The sequence below is a fragment of the Pyxicephalus adspersus genome, chromosome Z, assembly GCF_032062135.1.
Source record: "Pyxicephalus adspersus chromosome Z, UCB_Pads_2.0, whole genome shotgun sequence".
Classification (NCBI taxonomy): domain Eukaryota; kingdom Metazoa; phylum Chordata; class Amphibia; order Anura; family Pyxicephalidae; genus Pyxicephalus; species Pyxicephalus adspersus.
This window is the reverse complement of record NC_092871.1, coordinates 63,862,253-63,880,886: the sequence shown is the minus strand read 5'-3', so window position 1 is coordinate 63,880,886 and position 18,634 is coordinate 63,862,253. Positions and strand designations below refer to the sequence as shown.

The following is an 18,634-nucleotide window of genomic DNA, read 5'->3' as shown; positions in this document are numbered from 1 at the left end:
CACATCCTTTGTGTGTGAAATTCCCCCACCTACTAGATTGTAAGCTCTTTGGGGCAGGGTCCTCTCCTCCTGTATCACTGTCTGTATTAGTCTGTCATTTGCAATCCCTATTTAATGTACAGCGCTGCGTAATATGTTGGCGCTATATAAATCCTGTTTAATAATAATAATAATAATAATAATAATAATAAATAAAGCCGGGGAAATATAGACAGCCCAATCTTTAAAAAAGGGATGAGTACGTAGAATATCATATCTCGCTATATCAATGTCAAGGGTGAATTTGTCAATTTGTGTTTTTCATATTGATCTATGTCTTCAGCCCCTAACAATTCCATATGCTGAATTCTTTCAAGTCCTGCAAACCAATCCCTTAGGGTAGGAGTGTTGGTTTGTTTCCAGAACCTAGGAATGTCTGCTCTGGTTGCTGTTAAAAAATGGCGGAGCACACTCTTTTTGGCAGATTTATTTGAACCCGGTTGAAAGGATAGTAACGCCACTTTGAGGTTGTTAGGAATATCCGAACCCGTCAGTTTAATATAGACTTCTATGATTGCTTTCCAAAAATGAAGGAAAGGTGGACATTTCACCATATATGTAGCATAGTTCCCCTATAGGCAATGCCAACATGTGTCAAGCTGAGAGGGAGAGAAACAATGCAGATCTGTAGGGCACCTATACCACATAGAAAGGATCTCATAATTAGTTTCCTGTACTTTGCATGGTAATGCATGTTTGTGTGTGAAAATAAAGGCCTGTTACCATTCAGAATCAGAAATATGCATATTCAAGTCCAAATCCCAATATCTAAAGTATATCAAGAAATTGGACAGGGTATCTGACAAGGATAGTGTATTATAAGTAGATGGTATGCAATGGGTGGTCAGGGGACCTTAATATCATCTCTATGGCAATCAGGCTTCTGTGAAAAATGTAAGTATCTCTAAATGTTGATATGAAGGAGGAAAGCTGCCAATATTGGAACCAAGGGGCCAAATTGCCACAATCTCTGATGCTCAAGGAAGAAAGGGATGGGAGTTGTCCATCGGACAAAATGTCCCGAAGGTATCTATGCCCATCAAGGTTCCAGATTAGGAACCGTTCTGTATTCATTGCTGGTGGAAGGCCAGATTATCAAATAGGGGGGGTCAAAGGGCCTAGCTTGGAGGAAATGTTCCCCAAACATGTAAAAGATTTAAGCTGCGTACACACTTCCAATTTTTATCGTTCAAAATGAACGACGAACGAACGATCGATTGGGCAAAAATCGTTCGTAAAAAAAGTAACCAACGACACCGACGAACGAGGAAAGTCGTTGGAAACGAACGACCGGACCGGCGGATCGGATTGGACGACGATCGTTGACCATCGTTCGTGTGTACGATCGTTCGTTGATCTCCATGGTCTGAGCATGCGTGACGAACGAACGTTCGTTCACTCCCTGTCGTGCACGTCACTCCCTCTATCGCTCAAACGATCGTATCTATGGTGTGTACAATATCTACGAACGATCGTGTCGTTATCTGTATGTGCAGGATCGGTGCTATACGATCGTTCGTAGATATCGTTCGTCGTTCGTTTAACAACGATAATAATTGGAAGTGTGTACGTAGCTTAAGAGTTTGGGTATGCAGTGTTTGGAATTTAACAGTACATTGTTTACCCATGGTAGGGATCTTATATCTAGGGAAGATAGTGCACTTTCAAGAGCCACCCAACTTTTCCTGTCCTTATTATGAATCCAATCCACTAGTCTTTTTAGTATAGCTAAGACGTCAGTATAGTAGTATAGTATAAGACGTCAGGGACACCCTCTCCACCCCAAGCCTTAGGTTTGGTTAGTGAATGGAGGGCTATGCAAGGTCATTTACCTTGTGTGAAAAGTTGTTGAAGTTTTCATAGGTATAAAGCTGGGAGGTGGATTGGCACCATTTGAAAAATTTATAGTGTGCAGGGCATGATGTCCATTTTAAGTGAGTTAATTCTGGCAAACCAGGACAAGGGTAAATAATCATATTTGTGTATGTCTGACTGAATTTTACTGAGTAAAGAGGAATAATTTTATGTGAATAATTTGGAGGGGTATGACCCGATATGAATCCCCAAATATTTGATCGTTTCATTGAATACCCTAAAGGTAGTGTTGATGCCTATGGAGTTGATTTGGGTCTGAGAGAGGTTGACATTGGGCAATTCTAATTTATTATAGTTAAATTTAAAATTGCTTACTGAGCCAAACCTATCAAATTTCCTCAAAATACAGGGAATTAAGGTGTGAGGCGAAGTTATATATATCAAAAGATCATCTGCATAAAGCAAAAATTAGGAGTAAAGAGAGATCACTGTATAGCTTCGTGCCCAGGCAGTGATTTTCACAAATACATATCTGCCTAGTGGGTATAGCATGGTGTCAAGAACCTGGGCTGGAAGAAATTAATGAAAGGCTATAGATACCCCTTTTGACTTAGCTTTGGGATTATTACTATGGAACCAGGAGGTATATTAATGGTTGTGCAGAGACTGTGTTTTTTTAATTTGGAAGTGTGTTTCTTGGAGTAATAAAATATGTACTTAGGCCTTGTAAAAAAGGTAAGTATTACTCCCCTTACTGGTATTATGAACTAGGTTGAGCCACCTCTTAAAACAGCTATTATGTAAAATCAAAAAGGAAAAAGAAAAGAGGTTTGCGGCTCACAACTTGGTTTAGGAAGTTGAACTTATCCAATTTATACTTTTATTAACAAATTCATCATTCATTTAAACACAGCTTTTACTAACAACCAAACTTCATAATATGTTACTAACTCTACCACTGCACTTTTATGTTTTGACTTGTCTACACCTGCATGTAAGAAAAACTGACTTAATTTTGTTGATTCAGTTTGAAATCAATTTGAATTTAAATTTTGAAAATTGCTATCTTTTTACAAGAACTTTGTATAGCAGTAATTGTAAGAATTTACAATTACCACCACTATTTACTACTATAGTTTTTTTCTGATGATATTTGTTTCAAACCTACCTACGTATATCTATTACTAATAATATATGTCATACAATGTTTTATGTATATTTACAGACCGTTAAGCTTGTTAACTATCATATCCCTGAAGAAGCCTATTCGTGGTGAAACATGTCAGATTAAACAAGCCTTAAAAGCACGGTCCCCATCATTTCTTCGCTCAATTGTTTTGTTGTCAGGAGCACGCATGTAAATGTCAAACAGGTATTGTGTGGTAGGTGTTTACTAGCATGTACAATTGTTTCACTAAGTGTGCTGAACTACATATTTAACATCTTAACCAAGTTGTGATCTGCAAACCTCTATTCTTTTTCCTTTTTGATTTTACATACTTTGGCTTTGTGTTGGCCGTAAAGGATTTGCGAATGTTTAGAGGGATATTCAGCCCCTTGGCATTGAGAATGCGAATTTTCAAAGATTGGGGTTGCTGAGGTGTTTGCGCCAATGGTAATATAAAGTTATGTGGAAGAAAAGTTGGGAAGATCGAGTGTACCAAGTTTAAAATGAGAATTTACCTGCTTTGTAGAGCTGGGAGTTTATGGAAGGTAGGGTGGGGGGAGTATTATGGGAGGTAGGGAATGAGTGAGGAGTTCACACAAGACGACAAAGCTCTTGACGACTAGGAAGGGCTAGTATCCCAACCGCCGATAAGCAAACTTAAGGGTAGGTAAAAACCTTGAAAAGCTGCCTAATAAGGTGGTCTACTTATGCGGGTAAGGTGGTGACTCGAAGGCGGGGATTTGAGCATTCCCATCCGAGGAAAAACCTGTATTACCGGTGTAAAATCTATAGAAATAGTGCGATAACCAATTGTGCAAAATTGCAAAAGACAACTATAAACCTAACTTATAAATAAAACAACACTTCCTTACAGATGCCTGAACAAGCAGTGCCACAGTGATCAAGAATGCATTGGTAATCTATCCCTTTCTAAATGTGGAAGTGTCCCATTAAGGGACCCATCCATTATTTTTTTTACTGATATATCGATGGTGGTTCAAGAATCCACTGGAAGAAGTGCATTTAAAATATACAAAGATCAAAATCTCAGATGCCCATTTAAACAAATGCAAACTAATACAAAATATACGGAAATAATGCAATACCATATTGTGCATAATTGCAAAAGGCAACCACAAGCCTAATTTACAGTTCCAATTTATACTGCCATAAAGAATCTTAAGCGAGCGGAGCAATGTCGCACATAAACATGTTAGCAGTCAATCACTTTCCGAAAGGTAAAATGCCCCTTTAAGGAGACTGCATTATGAAATGATATAATGAAACTGGCTCAAGAATCTAGGAGGAATACATTTAAAATGTATGAGGATAAAAGACAGCAAGATCCACTTATACTAAGGCAGACTAGTGCACAAAGGGAAAATAGTGCAAGAACAGAGTGTGCATGAAAGTGCAAGGCTACCACGAGTCCATCTCATAATTGAAGTGACCCTGTTATATGGATGCGCAGGCCAGCAGAGCCGCACTGCATGTGAACATTTTTGCAACCTACTAAACTATTTATTATCCAGACGAGGAGCCTATTTAATGTATTGAGTACTCAGTGCAGTGATGCTGGCCCAGATATCCGCCAGAAGGGGTACAATTAAAATGCACAGGCACAAAAGTCTGCAATGCCCATTTAACGAAGGCAGACTAGCACAAAATTTAAGGAAGTAATGCGATAACATATTGTGCATAAACTAAATATTGAAGAGAGAAAGAAAACAAAAAAGAAAGAAAAAGAGAGGCTTTTAAAAGGCACTCATAAACTTTCTAATGTAAAACAAAGATTTTTATTTAATTATAAATAATAAAATACACTGAATAAAAGCAGTACGCAAATATTCTACATGAAATGTGTCATAACACTTTGAATACCATTCAAATTTTATACAGCTAAAGAGCAAACAAGGGTACAGGAATAAGAGAAGGTTTCCCTTCCCAACGCTTTTCGCCTAATAAGGCTTCCTCAGGGGAGTGTGGGGGACCCAGATGCAAAACTAGAGAAAAACAACAAATACTATGTTTACAAAAAAGAAAAAATTAGAGAAATTTTGTACTCTAGTGAAAACAGAAAAGAATATATACCCAAGGTTAGTAACCATATATATGGCTTTACAAAAGGGATGTATCAGTAATAATGAGACTTACTTAATATGGCTTGCAGATTTTAAATTTGTCAAATAAATCTTGACTAGGCATATAGTTACCCAGGGGTTATCACAAATGTCATGGATGGAACTTTGCAAGGATGTATACAACTCCCCAAACTAGTAACTATTCGACCACCAGGTGTACTCTATAAAGACAACATGGTAATTAGGTAAATTAATATTAGATCCAACTCCATGTAGATCATATAAATCTATGTTACTTGATATGCCCCACATTCAAAATTACAGGCCCCAAATTTTATTAGAGTTCATAAAACATTTTACAAAGAAAGCTTGGGGGCAGAGGGGGGTGGAAGGGGGCCTTTTCAGACGTCCACTTCCTCTTCCGGAAAGTCCATGAGGTGATAGTCTCTGAGCATACTGAGGGCCAGTCTGCGGCTGTCCTCGATGGACATCCTCTCCCTCCGGAGAAAAAGGCGCTTCCTGACGCACCAGATAGCATCCTTAGCACAGTTCAAAATCCTCCAAGCTCCTTCGACTTCTTCTTCTGTGAATTCGTGGTGGAACAGAGCATACAGCATAGCGCAGTATGTGATGGACGTTCTCTGGACGAATTGGCTCAGTTCCTGTTCCAGGGTCTTCAACGTGGCTTGGGCGTAGGGGCACTGCCAGAAGACATGCAAAGCTGTCTGCTCTTCGATGACGCAGAAGGGGCAGTGTCTGTACCTACATAAGTTCCTGGCGTGCATGAAAGTCCTAAGGGGTAGTCCTCCTTGAACAGCCATCCAGGCCAAGTCCCTGTGCCTGTTGGTAAGTCTTTTGGATCCAATGTTGGTCCAGATTTCTTCGCAGGTGACTGCGTTCCCACCCGGAACAGGTTCCATAGAGTCTTTTCCACGGATTTGCTTGTAGATCGTCTTCGGCTTCCACAGGTCAGGCCTGACGCCTTGCAGCTCGTTCTCCTTGATGAACTTGAAGGTGTCCAAGTAGAACCAAGGGGTGTCCCAGTTATACGGAACGAAGCTGTCCCATCCCAGGCTCCTCCAGAGTGGGAGGAGGAAGAAATGTCCGGAACTCCTTTGCCGCCCTTCTGATGTTCTTTGAACACCGTTGTTCTCGTTACTCGGTCCATCTTCGAGCCCCAGATGACGTGGAATGTCATCCTCCTGATGGCCATGCAGGTGTTAGTGCGGGAAGGCCAGGCTTGGGCGAGGTACTGCAACACAGGGTTTAAATATCCAAACGCAGCAGGTGATTCATATCACTCGTTCTGGCAAATGAGAGACATGAGGTAGATTGAGTATAGTAACCCCCATTTTTGAATCTTGAGGGATTGCAGAGGTCTCGCGAGATTACGGAAGTAAAGGCCTAATACTATATTTGCGCCCTCACTCAGAGGGTGGATATCCAAACACCCATCAGACTGTGTTCTTCCGCCCTTACTTTTGGGCGGATACATGTCCCCTCTACCGAAAATATGCGATGAAGGATCCTGGTAGTGGATTTCTGGTCACATAGGTTGTATATAGGAGTAGAACATAGATAATCCTGTCATTGACAGTATAAAAGGCATGAATGATTTATGAGCTGAATGTTTAATATAAAGGGGAGAACACGTGAACATAACCCAAATGTGTAATTTAACTAATTGGAAGGAAGTTTAAATTTATCTTTTCCAGAAAAAAAGGTAATAAAAAACAAAAAAAATTACATTTTATGACCAATTAGAAAGTGTTTGTGCTCATGCCTTTGATCAATTATAGGTTAAATAGGTGTTGTTTCCCTAAGGGGTCCAAGATAATAACGTTATAAGTGAATAAGTAACCGCAGATAGTTGACAATGTAGCTCAAGGTCCCTCCCCTGGCTTGGACAACTATATTTCCTATCTTGATAAAGTCATCAAGCAATCGGGCGCCATGGAAGATGTCGAGGCGTCCAATCTGGATCGGTGAGAAGCTGCAATAGGGCCTCTGTTCGCAAGGGAAGCTGCAGTTGGCCAATCTGAGAGGACAACATCTGAGAGGTTGAGATCTATCAGGAGCTGGGGTAGGTCTGAGGGATCACGAAGAACATAATTTATTCCACCTTGGTGAGCAATCAGATGAAAAGGCAATCACCATCTGTATGCACAGCACAGAGAGTAGAGGTTTGAAGGCTCTATGGAGATCAAGCGTATGCTTAGACAGATCAAGGTAAAAGCTGGAGTTGCGCCCCTGTATACTCGATGGAACATGCTTCACGGGCCTTGCGAATGATATCTTCTTTAGTGCAATAAAGGGAGCAGGCAGCAGGGACTTCTCAACGTGTATTTAGTGTAGCAAGCAAGACCTAACAGCTGTTTCTGGAGAACAGCGCCATCAAAACATTAGTGGCCAAACAGTATACTACAGTCCCTGTATTGAAAATGTGCTCCGAAACTCATGCCGGAAAACTGAACGAATTGGATTATCGATGAACGGATTTTCGGTTGTCAACCTGTATGAGCTGCAGTGGTGAGTTCCACAATGGGAACTGTTTCAGGAAGCCCCAGAATGCGGATGTTATTTCTACAGTTGCAATTCTCTGCATCATCTTGGGAGTAGGAAAAGGGCATTGATCTGCGCTTTGTGGCGGGTAAGTATCTCCTCGTGAAAAAATACATGTTGTGAAGGAAGCTATGTACATGTTTGCTGCAAAGCGGTGGTAGTATTAGTGACTTGTTGCAGGGAACGCTGGATAGCCAGAAACTCCATCCTGCAACTAGCTTCTAAACGGCCAATACTATGCTCCAGGTCCTGTCTGGTAGGCAGGGCCCGGAGGTTTGCCTTTCAGTCCCATGCATCTTCTCCTGGAAAAGACATACTGCTGGAGCTGGCAGATTTATCTAATATGGATAGGATGCAGGGACTAGCAATAGGGAAGATTAGTGGTTGTGGTGCTGAGGGGGTATTTGGTAGGCAAAGTACCTGGGGTGCTGGAGAAGGTAAAGGCCCAGCTTGCTGCCCAGATTCCAGTAGATCAGATTCCACGGTCACAGGGGATGCCAAAAATTGAGGCTGTGGCTTTGCGGTCTGGCCCGCTGGAGCTCATGACTGCGTCTTCTAATTTAGGCTGTGGCCTGTCTGCCAAGATGAAGAGAAAAGACTGGGAATCCTATTAGAAGCCACCAATTTCCTGATAGATCCCCCTTTCTGGGATGATTTGTACTTAGGCCACATGTGATGAGATGGTTAACAGGCACAAGGATGCAAGTTGGATGCAGTTTATCCCGGGTGGGTGCAAGAGCTTTCCCAATGTGCGTCCTACAATGCCATCAGCCGGCCAGGCCCCGAGTGAGTCTTTTTATTGTGTAGTATGACAGACTTTATGGGGGATTTAGGATGGTAGTCACTGGCTGCTGTTGGAGATACTAACCTCCCAAGCTGCAGTGACTACTGTGGTCAAGTGACAGCGCGAAAGCTCCTTAACTACAGAGCCTTGAAATGGTGCGTAAACTAAAACACATTGGGCCTTATTTAATAAAACTTCCCAAGACTGGATAAGATAGGCTATTGTGGGAGAATCCAGGGTGATCCAGCAAAGCTGGAATAGAGATTTCTTAAAAATATATTAGTTTACAAATTTTTGTAATACCGGACCAGATCTCTTTCAAGTTTGCTGATTCACCCAGGTTATTTTTGATAGTCTAGGTTCTCCAGGTTTGGAGAGCTTTAAGAAATAAGGCCCATTGTTGAGGCTGAGATTTGTTGACTGTGCCCACTTTTAAATGTTGGTTCTACTAAAAAACTTGACAATAGAAAATTTATAGACCAAAACAGAAGTCAAGTGTGTATTTTGTATTCTCTATCCCAAAAAAGCAAGAATCCACTATATCATAAAACTGGAGTTCTATTCTAAAATCTATTGACCTATCATTTATTTTGAGTTGGACTAAGCTGAGGACTTATCACCATTTTAAATGAGCTAGATCAACCAACTTGAATTTTTGACCATTGTTCATATAACTTCAATTACATTAAATAAAATAATTTGAAGCAGAGATTGCAGTCCCTTTCATTGTGCAAGGAACATGATTTAATTCTTCTAACAACCATATCTTGAAAAAGTTAAGAGGAACTAAACTCAAAACAGAAAAAAAAACAAAACACTCTTACCTTCAATCCCGCAGGGCAGTCCGATCCCTCCAGGGGTGTCTTGCATCCGGTCCTGCGTCGTCCCAGCATTTGTCCCTGAGCTTGCCTAATTTTTATCTTTGCGCAAAAAGACTCCTTTTGCGCATTCCTGAGATTCTCGGGCATGCGCAGGAGCACCCAAGAGCCTCCCAAGATGCCTGACTTGGGTATACCAGGAGGCTTTGCGCTCCCAATATACCCAAGGGAGTGCAAAGGTACAGAATTTTTACTTTACATAAAAGGGTTGTCTACTTGGGTGTAGCTACTACTTTTTTACAGCAGATCATTAAGCTCAGCATATTTGACCCATAAACAATTCTGCTTCCCTAATGGAAACATTTTTTTCTCTATTTTTGGCAAAGTATTCCATCAGTGAATAACGTGCTTTAAATTCCTTAAGGTATGAAGACCCAGAATGTTTTTTCTGACGAAGACATAATTGGGAAGCCGATAACTGCATATTAAAAAACCTTCTGTACATTTGTCCATAAACTGTGTCTAACAGTAAATATTACTCTGGTTTAACTTTAAGTCACGCATTGCTTTATTATTAAGGCCATGAAATGACACGATATTAAAATGTTTAGCATTTCTACACCACAAACTACAATCCACAAATATTTTAGGGGCAAAGCTAAGCAGGTTAAATTGTGGTCCAGCCTGGGTGGATTCCCTCTACAGATACAGTACAGAATTGAGAGTACTAGTATGCAAAGACATGAATTATTTATTGTTTTTAGTATTTAGTGTTATTTACAGGATTACTTGCGATGAGAACCAAAACTAATTACGCTGGAATAGATCACATCTTTGTTTTTAAATATTCTTAAAATTTTTAGCTTCAGAGTCAAAGGTTTAAATGAAAAGTTTTCAATGGAATGTGACAGATTATCATCCTATATTTTTAAATTGAAGCAGACATAATTTTTTTACTTTACATAAAAGGATACACAACCCCTTTAGTATAGTATAAATAATATATATATATATATATTTTTTTTAACTGCAACACCTTGTTTTTTTTAAAAAAAGGTGAAGCACTTCCCCTTTCTTTTGATTGCTGTGGATTAGTGGGTGTGCAGTCTCCCAGGATACCTACATCACGCATTCAGGGCATGTGCAAAAGGGACATTTTCTTTCATTAAGGGGAGAGAAATGCCGATCTCACTCATACGCGGTGAGATCAACGCTTTATTTTTTCCCCCTTTACAGCAGGCTGTGGCTCCTTCCTTGCAAAGCAGCCTTTTTTTTTTTCTCTGTGGATATAGATACTTGTCTACCTGTTTTCCTCATCATCTTCACAGAACTTTGCAGTTGTTCTGGTTATTGATTTGCATCTTTTGTACCAAATTACATTATTTCTAGGAGACAGAACTAGTCTTCGTCCATTCTCAGCATGATGACAACTGTACCATAGTACCATGGTGTCTTGACAGATAACCATGGAACCCTCAAGCACTTGGAAATTTTTTTTCCCAAGGATGAACCAGATTTGAGGAGGTCCACATTTTTTCCCTGAGGTACTGGCTGAATTCTTTGGATTTTCCCTGATCTGAACAGGTAAACAGATTTTCATTTATCCAGTGCTTACAGATAAAGGGTATCTATATATGATGCATAAAAAGGACATGTATACATTCTCACAATCAAAATTTTAACACAGTTGCATATTTGGCATAGAAAAAAGTAAGCCCCTACGCTTTGCCACTACTTTGAATTTAGAATATAAAATTAGAACTGGGTTCACCAGACTTGGGGCCAATAAGCAGAACCTCCTTGGGAAGAATGCAGCTGGAACCAGTCTTACTTAAAGTTCAGATTTTAAGGGCCTTGATGAGATCAAAATAGCCTCCTCTTTATTTTGCAATCAGTAGTAGTACAAGTAGAAAATGATCTGAAATGCGTTAAAATGGCAACCAAAACCTGGAAAATGTGGAAGAAAAACAGCTACAATTCAAAAGGATAGAAGAATGCCATTTTGGCTAAGCAATATCTGGCCATGCTTTCGGCAAGAAACCCCTACAAAGTCTCAATGTTGAATAAAAGATGTGCTTTAGCGCTTACAGTTCACTAGTGAACACAATGACTGACAAAGAGAAATGGTGCAACATTTTGTTGACTGATGAAAGCAAGATTGTTAATTTTGGGTGTAGGGGCTGCAGACAGTTTGTCAGAAGACTTCCAAACACTGAATTCAAATTACAGTACACTGTGAAGATTGTGAAGCATGGTGGTGCAAGCATCATGTTATGGAGATGTTTCTCATACTATGGTGTTGGACCTATTTGTCACATACCAGGGATCATGAATCGGTTTTATTACATCAAAATACTTAGAGGTCATGTTGCCCTATGTAGAAGAGAAAATGAGTTTCAACAAGACATTGACCCCAAACACACCAGGAAACAAGCAATGTCTTGATTCAGACTGACACTAGTGAAGTATGGAGTGGACAGCAGTTATACAACTAAATTTTAGTTCAGTGATTCAGAAAAAAGCAAAATCTTTTTTTACAGTTCACACAGTGAATACGTTTGTAAAGAATGCAGACGCTTTTTTTTTTCTTTGAACAGCCTAAAACTCCCTTTCTGTAAAGGAATAACACAAATTCGATCATTTTCATTTTGTTTTAATTGTAATGTTCAGTGTTCTCAAAGCATGTATGAAAATAAAAATTCATGTATGAGGATTTTAGCTTTATTCACTTTTTAAAACACTTCTATTCTAAACACAAATCTAAATATATGCATTATAGCCCCCTTTTTTTTATGTCCTTGCATTGTTGTCCCTTTCAGTTAAGTTTGCCCCTCTAGTTGTCCCTTTAGTTTTGACCTCTTTTAATATTATGTTTGATACATTTCTCACTAGTTCAGTACAGTGGGGCTGTTGATGGACAAAAAAAAAAAAACAAACAAAACAAAAAAAAAAAAACTTTGGATGCCTTGGCCACTATCCTCCACTACGTCCAGGTGGCATGCCGCTTTACAGCTCCCCCCTCACAAAGTATTGTGGTACTTCAAAGACCGAAAGCAAGATAAACAGAAATAAAGAAGGGGAGCTGAAAAAATATAATTTCTCAGAAATCTGATGTAATCAATAAAATACACTGAAAATTTATTGGAACAAGGAAATATATAGGGGGTGTTTAAATATTTAAAATCTGTTTGAATGATTAGTATATAACATTTTATTAAATGTTAACAAAATGTTTCTCTTGAAAAAAACATTTGTACAACAATCCCTTTTCCCTTTATGTTATAGGGTAACGCATTCATTACTTCTGAGAAGTTTGCACTGGAAGGATTTGATAAGTGTTCTCTGTAGAGTTGCCCTGTTTATTTACAATTATAGCTGACACAATACACAAAATTCCTATTACCGTCTGGAAGAGTCCAGTGTAAAAATACTATGAAGTCCTTGGGTATTAAAGTACTGTTAAGACACTTTTCTTCTCTTAGGTTCCTGGCCCTTGCCACCTTGATATTCTCTCTCTTTGTTTTCTGGATATTTGGGCCATTGATCTGTACCTGAAGGCTGCGGAGGTCGTTTGACCCCCCTAAATGATAAAGAAAAGCGCTGATAAGTATGACTAGTAGAGCGGTTTGCACCTAAACTCTGCTGAAGACCAGGTGATGGTATTTTGCCGTTTCTTGTTTCTTCATGCCGGCGTGTCAGTCTGGGATCTTGTTGCTTTCCACTTGACGCTGAAGGGGAAAGGACAGGAGACCTGGCAGAGCTGGAAGTATTTCTTTCTGATACAGGGGGTACTGACAAAGACTTGGATTTGTTGTGCAGTCTGCTAACATCTACAGCCGGGTGTGCTACGGTCCTCCTGGGAGTTGGACCTACAGGTACTGGACTATTGTTGCCTTTGCATGGGGCTTCACTTGAAGGTGTCCGAGGTGAACTACCTTTATCAATAGCAACTGGTTTTGGAGGAAAAGAAGAAGTCTTTTTTAATATTCTGTTCACATCTTTTTGGTAATTTGGCTCCCTTGTTTTAACTAGAGCTCCTCTACGTTTTGCATCCTGGATTAAATCGTTCCAGTCCATGTTCTCCTGTAACCAAAAAACATAAAAATCAACATACAAATAATGTAAAATATTTAACCCATTTCCCTTCTCTTGAGGGCCAAGAGATGACACTTTGCAAAGCTAGTTACTCTCAATCCAGACTGTTAATTAAAGCATGGGTCCGTACAATCCCAAGCATTCCAGAATGTGTGATAACTATGTCAGCAGCAATCAAAAGCAGAGTGGAGGCTTTACTAAGGAACAGTGTGCAGATGAATACTGCCACCTTTAGGCAAAAGTGCCATCTATTTAATAGTGTAATTGTCACACAACAAAAAAAAAAAAAGGGGTAATTTTTGCTCATGTCAGTCTATAAAAGAAAAAATGTTGTTTCTCCCTTATTAATTAAAATAAACTAGGATAAATGTCTGGTAAATAAACTAATATGGAATGACCCAACCCCACCGTAGCAGAGAATATAGACCTGTGAATTTGCACAATGCTGGATTCAAAGACATGCGTTGGTGCAATGGTGAGAGGATTGGGGATAAATGCTTAGAAAATTTTCTTACCCCTGGAATTGGATCTGGCTCTAGCACCGAGATATTATGAAATTTGCAATTGCCCAACCCATGCTAAAAAATGCCAATTCTTTGGTTTAAAGTGGAAGTAAACTCTGCAGCCAGATCAGGGTTGGCATAGCATATGCAAATACAGTAGGATCTAGCCTATCCGGCTCACGACTACCCGGCCTAGTACGGAGTCCGAAAAAAAAAATATTAATTCTAAAATGCCAGGGCAGTACTGGTGGACGTCTGCTGCGGTGCTCCTGCATGGTGCACGTTGAGATGTCCCTGCAGCCTGCTCTCCAGAACTGTGAGCAGATTTCCACGGGTGCAGAGAGAGGAACACTGCCCGTGTGTGTATAGGTGAGTATTGTACTTTATTAATGGGACTCTGGACTATCCGGCCTTTTTGTTATTCGGCCTACCCTGCCGCCACATTAGGCCGGATAGTCCAGAGTCTACTGTATACTTAGCATATCTGCATATTATGGAAAATTTACATGATAAAGTGCCCCCTCCATGTGCTACAACTATATTGACTGTTAGCAACATCTTTAGCTGGTCTTCTTCTGGGTTTGAAGTGTTGGGCCACCTTCACTGGCTGGGTAGCAATGACATCATGTGCGCACAAGGGAGACACTCAACATTAAAACTTGCTCAGATATGAGAAAAAAAAAAAAAAATCTGTGCACAGCTTTTTTGTGTGTTTGTACATAAACAGAAAAAAGTCCTGAAAAACAGAAGTATTTCTAGAAACGTAACTTCATACTTCTGCCATAAAAAAACCTACCTGTCAAGGACTTTTTAAAGTGGAATTTACTTCAACTTGTAGTTTTTGGTTGCAAACCTAAAGCGAGACCCAGATCCATACCCTACTTTCAATGTATTGCATTGCAGCACAAAGCAATTGCTTTGTGTGTGCTACAGGGTAATCCCATTGACACCTATTGAACTTGTGAACTGGAGTGTCATTTTAGATGAATGGTATCCTAACAAACCACACAATGCTATACTGTGAATAACCTGTGTGTTAAATCACACATTGTTCCAATTCTCCCAATTTTTATACTTTTACTCTAATGACTTTCCCCTAATCTAATATCTAATATTTTCCCCTTTCTAACATCACCAAAAAGATGATTGGTGTCACTTAAACCGAACTGAAAGGCACAATTTTCTCATTGCTTAGGAACCCCTTGCAACCTCAGGAGAAACTTTGGTTGAGAAACACTGCATTTTTTTTTTACCAGTCAGCAACCTACTGTCTCCTAGTAACTCTGACACTGCATACTCCAACACTTTTACCTCTTGCCAACAAGGGAGAAAGGCTGACACAGCCTAATTCCAAATCCACTTAATGAGCCACTGGGTGCATGGGAGAACAATAGCTTTGAAAAACAAATTTATAAGTCAGGGACACATCTTTTAATTTAGCAGACAACAGATATGGCTGGGGTAACAAAAAAAAAACAACAAAACACACACACAAAGGGCAATGGGAGTTTTCATGCTAACCTGCTATGTTCTCTTTTGCTTCTACTATCATATGGTGCTGTTATATCCAGCATGTAAACTTGTTCCATATAAAATAATAACAAGCCAGACTACCTATTACTTTAAATCTCCTACCTACAATCTCAAGGTAATTCTGATCAACACTGTGCTTTGAAGAATACATACATTAAAGGTTTTGTGGGCAGAACGATTTATAACTTTGCAATACACTTACATATTACATAGTTACATAGTGGGTTAGGTTGAAAAAAGACAAAGGTCCATCAAGTTCAACCACTAGGGAAATAAACTTATCCCAGATATAAAACCCTATAAGACATAGTTGGTCCAGAGAAAGGCAAAAAACCCTAGTACAATTTGCTTCAACAGGGGAATAAAAATCCTTCCTGATTCCATGAGGCAATCAGATGTTCCCTGGACCAACAGTCTCTGTTATCTTCTCTTTAAATCCTAAATACCCAGTTTTATTTTGTGCTTCTAGAAAAGCATCAAGCTTTTGCTTAAAGAAAGTAGTTGCTGAAATTACTTCCTGAGGGAGCCGATTCCACATTTTCACAGGCCTTACAGTGAAGAATCCTTTCCTTATCTGGTCCCTTCTTGTTCTTTGTAATGATTTCAAAGTGAATAATTGGGAAGAGAGTTCTCTATATGGACCACTTGTAGATTTATACAGGGTTTTCATATTCCCCCTTAAACATCTCTTCTTAAGGGAAAATAGGTTTAGGGATCTTTCTTTTGGGCAACAAGTGTACTTCTACTTCAAAAAGTGCCAAAATTTTGTACATGCAGAACTTTGCATGGGATGAATAAAAATGTGTAGCGATTGCACATAACCTCCACCCAATCCCAAAGGTCTCTAGATGTGGTGTACTACAAACTATAAAATGAGCACAGAATGGAATTCTGAACGAGTCCTGAAAGCTTCTGTGGTATAGGAAACTAGTAAGTACTTACACATAGTGTTCGGAAACTTCCCAAGATGAACAGGCTAAATTTGGCTCTTGTTAATGTCACATTCAAACGCTGTCTACTGGCCAAAAATCTGTAATTGGAGAAGATTAAACCCAATAGATATTCCTCATTGAAAAGGTATTAAAAAATAACTTTATTAACAAAGAAATGTTAACACTTCAGTTGAAATATTTTTTTCCCCGCACAACTAATTATAGACTAATGAGGCCAATGAAACAGTTACAACATAGACCACTACATGGATAAAAACTGTACATTTACAGGCTACACACAGTGTGTAAAGGTGTAGACAAAAATTTACTAACCCAATACAGCCTTGGATTGAGTTGGCCCGTACACAAGTGACAATTACACAGTCTTTTTGTCGACCTTGGAAACCATCAACTGTATCAACCTCCCCTGGCCTAGAAGAAAGAACAGGGAACAAAAAAGATATCAGTATACATGTCTGGAATTAGACAATTTTAGGGTATTAAATAGTCTAAAGCCGATCTACCCATTGTAGAGTGAGTTATGTACACTCATGTAGGTAGGGCCTGCTTGCTCTGGGATGAAAAATGTTGCAGGAAGTCATTAGAGTTGCTACTGCCGTATCTCAGTCAGCAGCTAAACACAACTAATTCTGCCCACTGCTTTACAGGTTGGCAGCGCTGCCTGTACTTGAAGAGAAATATAATATATATAAGCTATACAGACTTCATGGCAAAACATTGGAAAAAATTGATACGATATAAAGAATAGGAGCAGAGATTGGAACCGCTATATTAGCCCCCTGTATGACCATATAGAAAATACCCTCCAGGTGGTATGTGCAAGACTCAAAGGAAGTCTACAATCAAAACTATCAAGACAAAAAACAGCATTGAAAAACTAAACAGAAATTCTAACTTTGCTCATTAGGTAAATCTGATCTTCAAAAGACAAAACACTGAATGTAACTTTGTCATCCAATATAAACATACACTATGCAATGCACGTCAGGGATTTGTTGTCACAGCAACACATTGTTGGCTGTTCACTTTATAAGTGGCTAACAGGACACAACCTGGGATTATCCATTTCAACAAAGATCCTCGAGGCACAGCAGTGGCATGTCACATCTTTACTACTTCTATAAATTCTTTGTTTTACAAACAAGTACTGTATATACTTGAATATACACCAATCCAAATATGAGGTAACCTATTTTTATCGGGGAAAAAAACCCACACAGGAAAAATTAGCTGTCTCAAATTAATAATTTCAAGGACATGCCACAAAATTTCAGTAAACAGAGATCCTTTTGCTAATTCATATATATTGGCATTTTCAAGTCAAAAGAAATTTGGGCTTATAGTCGAGTTTATAGGGTACTGCAGGATGCATTTACAACACACTGTTCATCCTGTCTACAAAAGACAGGGAGAAGGAGGGTGAGAAGTCTCTGCTCCTGTTTGTTTATATAGCAAAGGCTCACACAAAAACTAATTGGATTTACAGCATTAAGAGCAAGACTATTGCGGCAAACATGTTTGTCTGTTGGCCTAAAATGAAAGTAGTAAATATTGATTTTTTATGATTATGAACATATTCATATATTTTGAAGATCATTCAAGACCTGAAACACAATATGGTGAATACAATCAGAAATACTAAAGATTCCCAGATAGAGTGAATATAAATGCACACACTATTAGCTAGGAAAATTTGGTTGTACATTTTCTTCTTTAAAATCTTTAAGGGATCTGGCAAAGATTTTCTTACATGGAGTTTCCACCAAAAGTTTTCTTGAGCTCATTGATGATCTTCATTTTCTGAGCACGGTACGGAGTGATGATTCCAATATTTCGGAAGCTAAACTCCTTTTTCTTGCTCCTGATCAGCTTTATAAGGGCCAACACCATTTTGATTTCCAGTGGGTTGGAGAATGATCTGTCCAAAAGGCAATTAAGTGTCAGCATTATAATAATCATGCAAAATAATAAACAAATGTAATACACTACAGAAATCTAGTAAATATCTGCACAGTATGGCAAGTGATCCAATAAACTCTGAATTTAGTGCTGCTTTAATTAAAAAATCTCACATTACAGCTCTGCATTGAGATATGAGGTTCTTAATGTTACCTCTAGGTATGGACCTCTACGTTGTGGCAGGGCTCAGGTTTAGTAGTCAATTGCTAGCTCTGTGTACTGTCAAATGAATGATGTTACTGCTCTCTATATAAAGGATTTCTGGGGACTTCTAGAAAAACTTTGAGCTGAATGGGCATAGTGACTCTGCCAACATATGTCAAA

The 18,634-nt window shown here is 39.2% G+C and overlaps 1 protein-coding gene across 6 annotated transcripts in view; it reads right to left on the bottom strand.

The window, feature by feature from the left end:
* Positions 1-11,907: 11,907 nt before the first annotated feature.
* The window catches only part of SETX (senataxin), a 63,770-nt gene continuing 57,043 nt past the window's right edge, over positions 11,908-18,634 (bottom strand). For all 6 annotated transcript variants that reach the window (XM_072429476.1, XM_072429475.1, XM_072429479.1 and 3 more), the window contains 4 exons: positions 18,102-18,269; positions 16,664-16,762; positions 16,341-16,428; positions 11,908-13,350 (listed from right to left, as the gene is read on the bottom strand). In XM_072429476.1, coding sequence (XP_072285577.1) covers positions 12,727-13,350; positions 16,341-16,428; positions 16,664-16,762; positions 18,102-18,269 — 979 coding nt within the window. In that variant the 3' untranslated portion in view covers positions 11,908-12,726. The remainder of the gene's footprint in view (positions 13,351-16,340; positions 16,429-16,663; positions 16,763-18,101; positions 18,270-18,634) is intronic.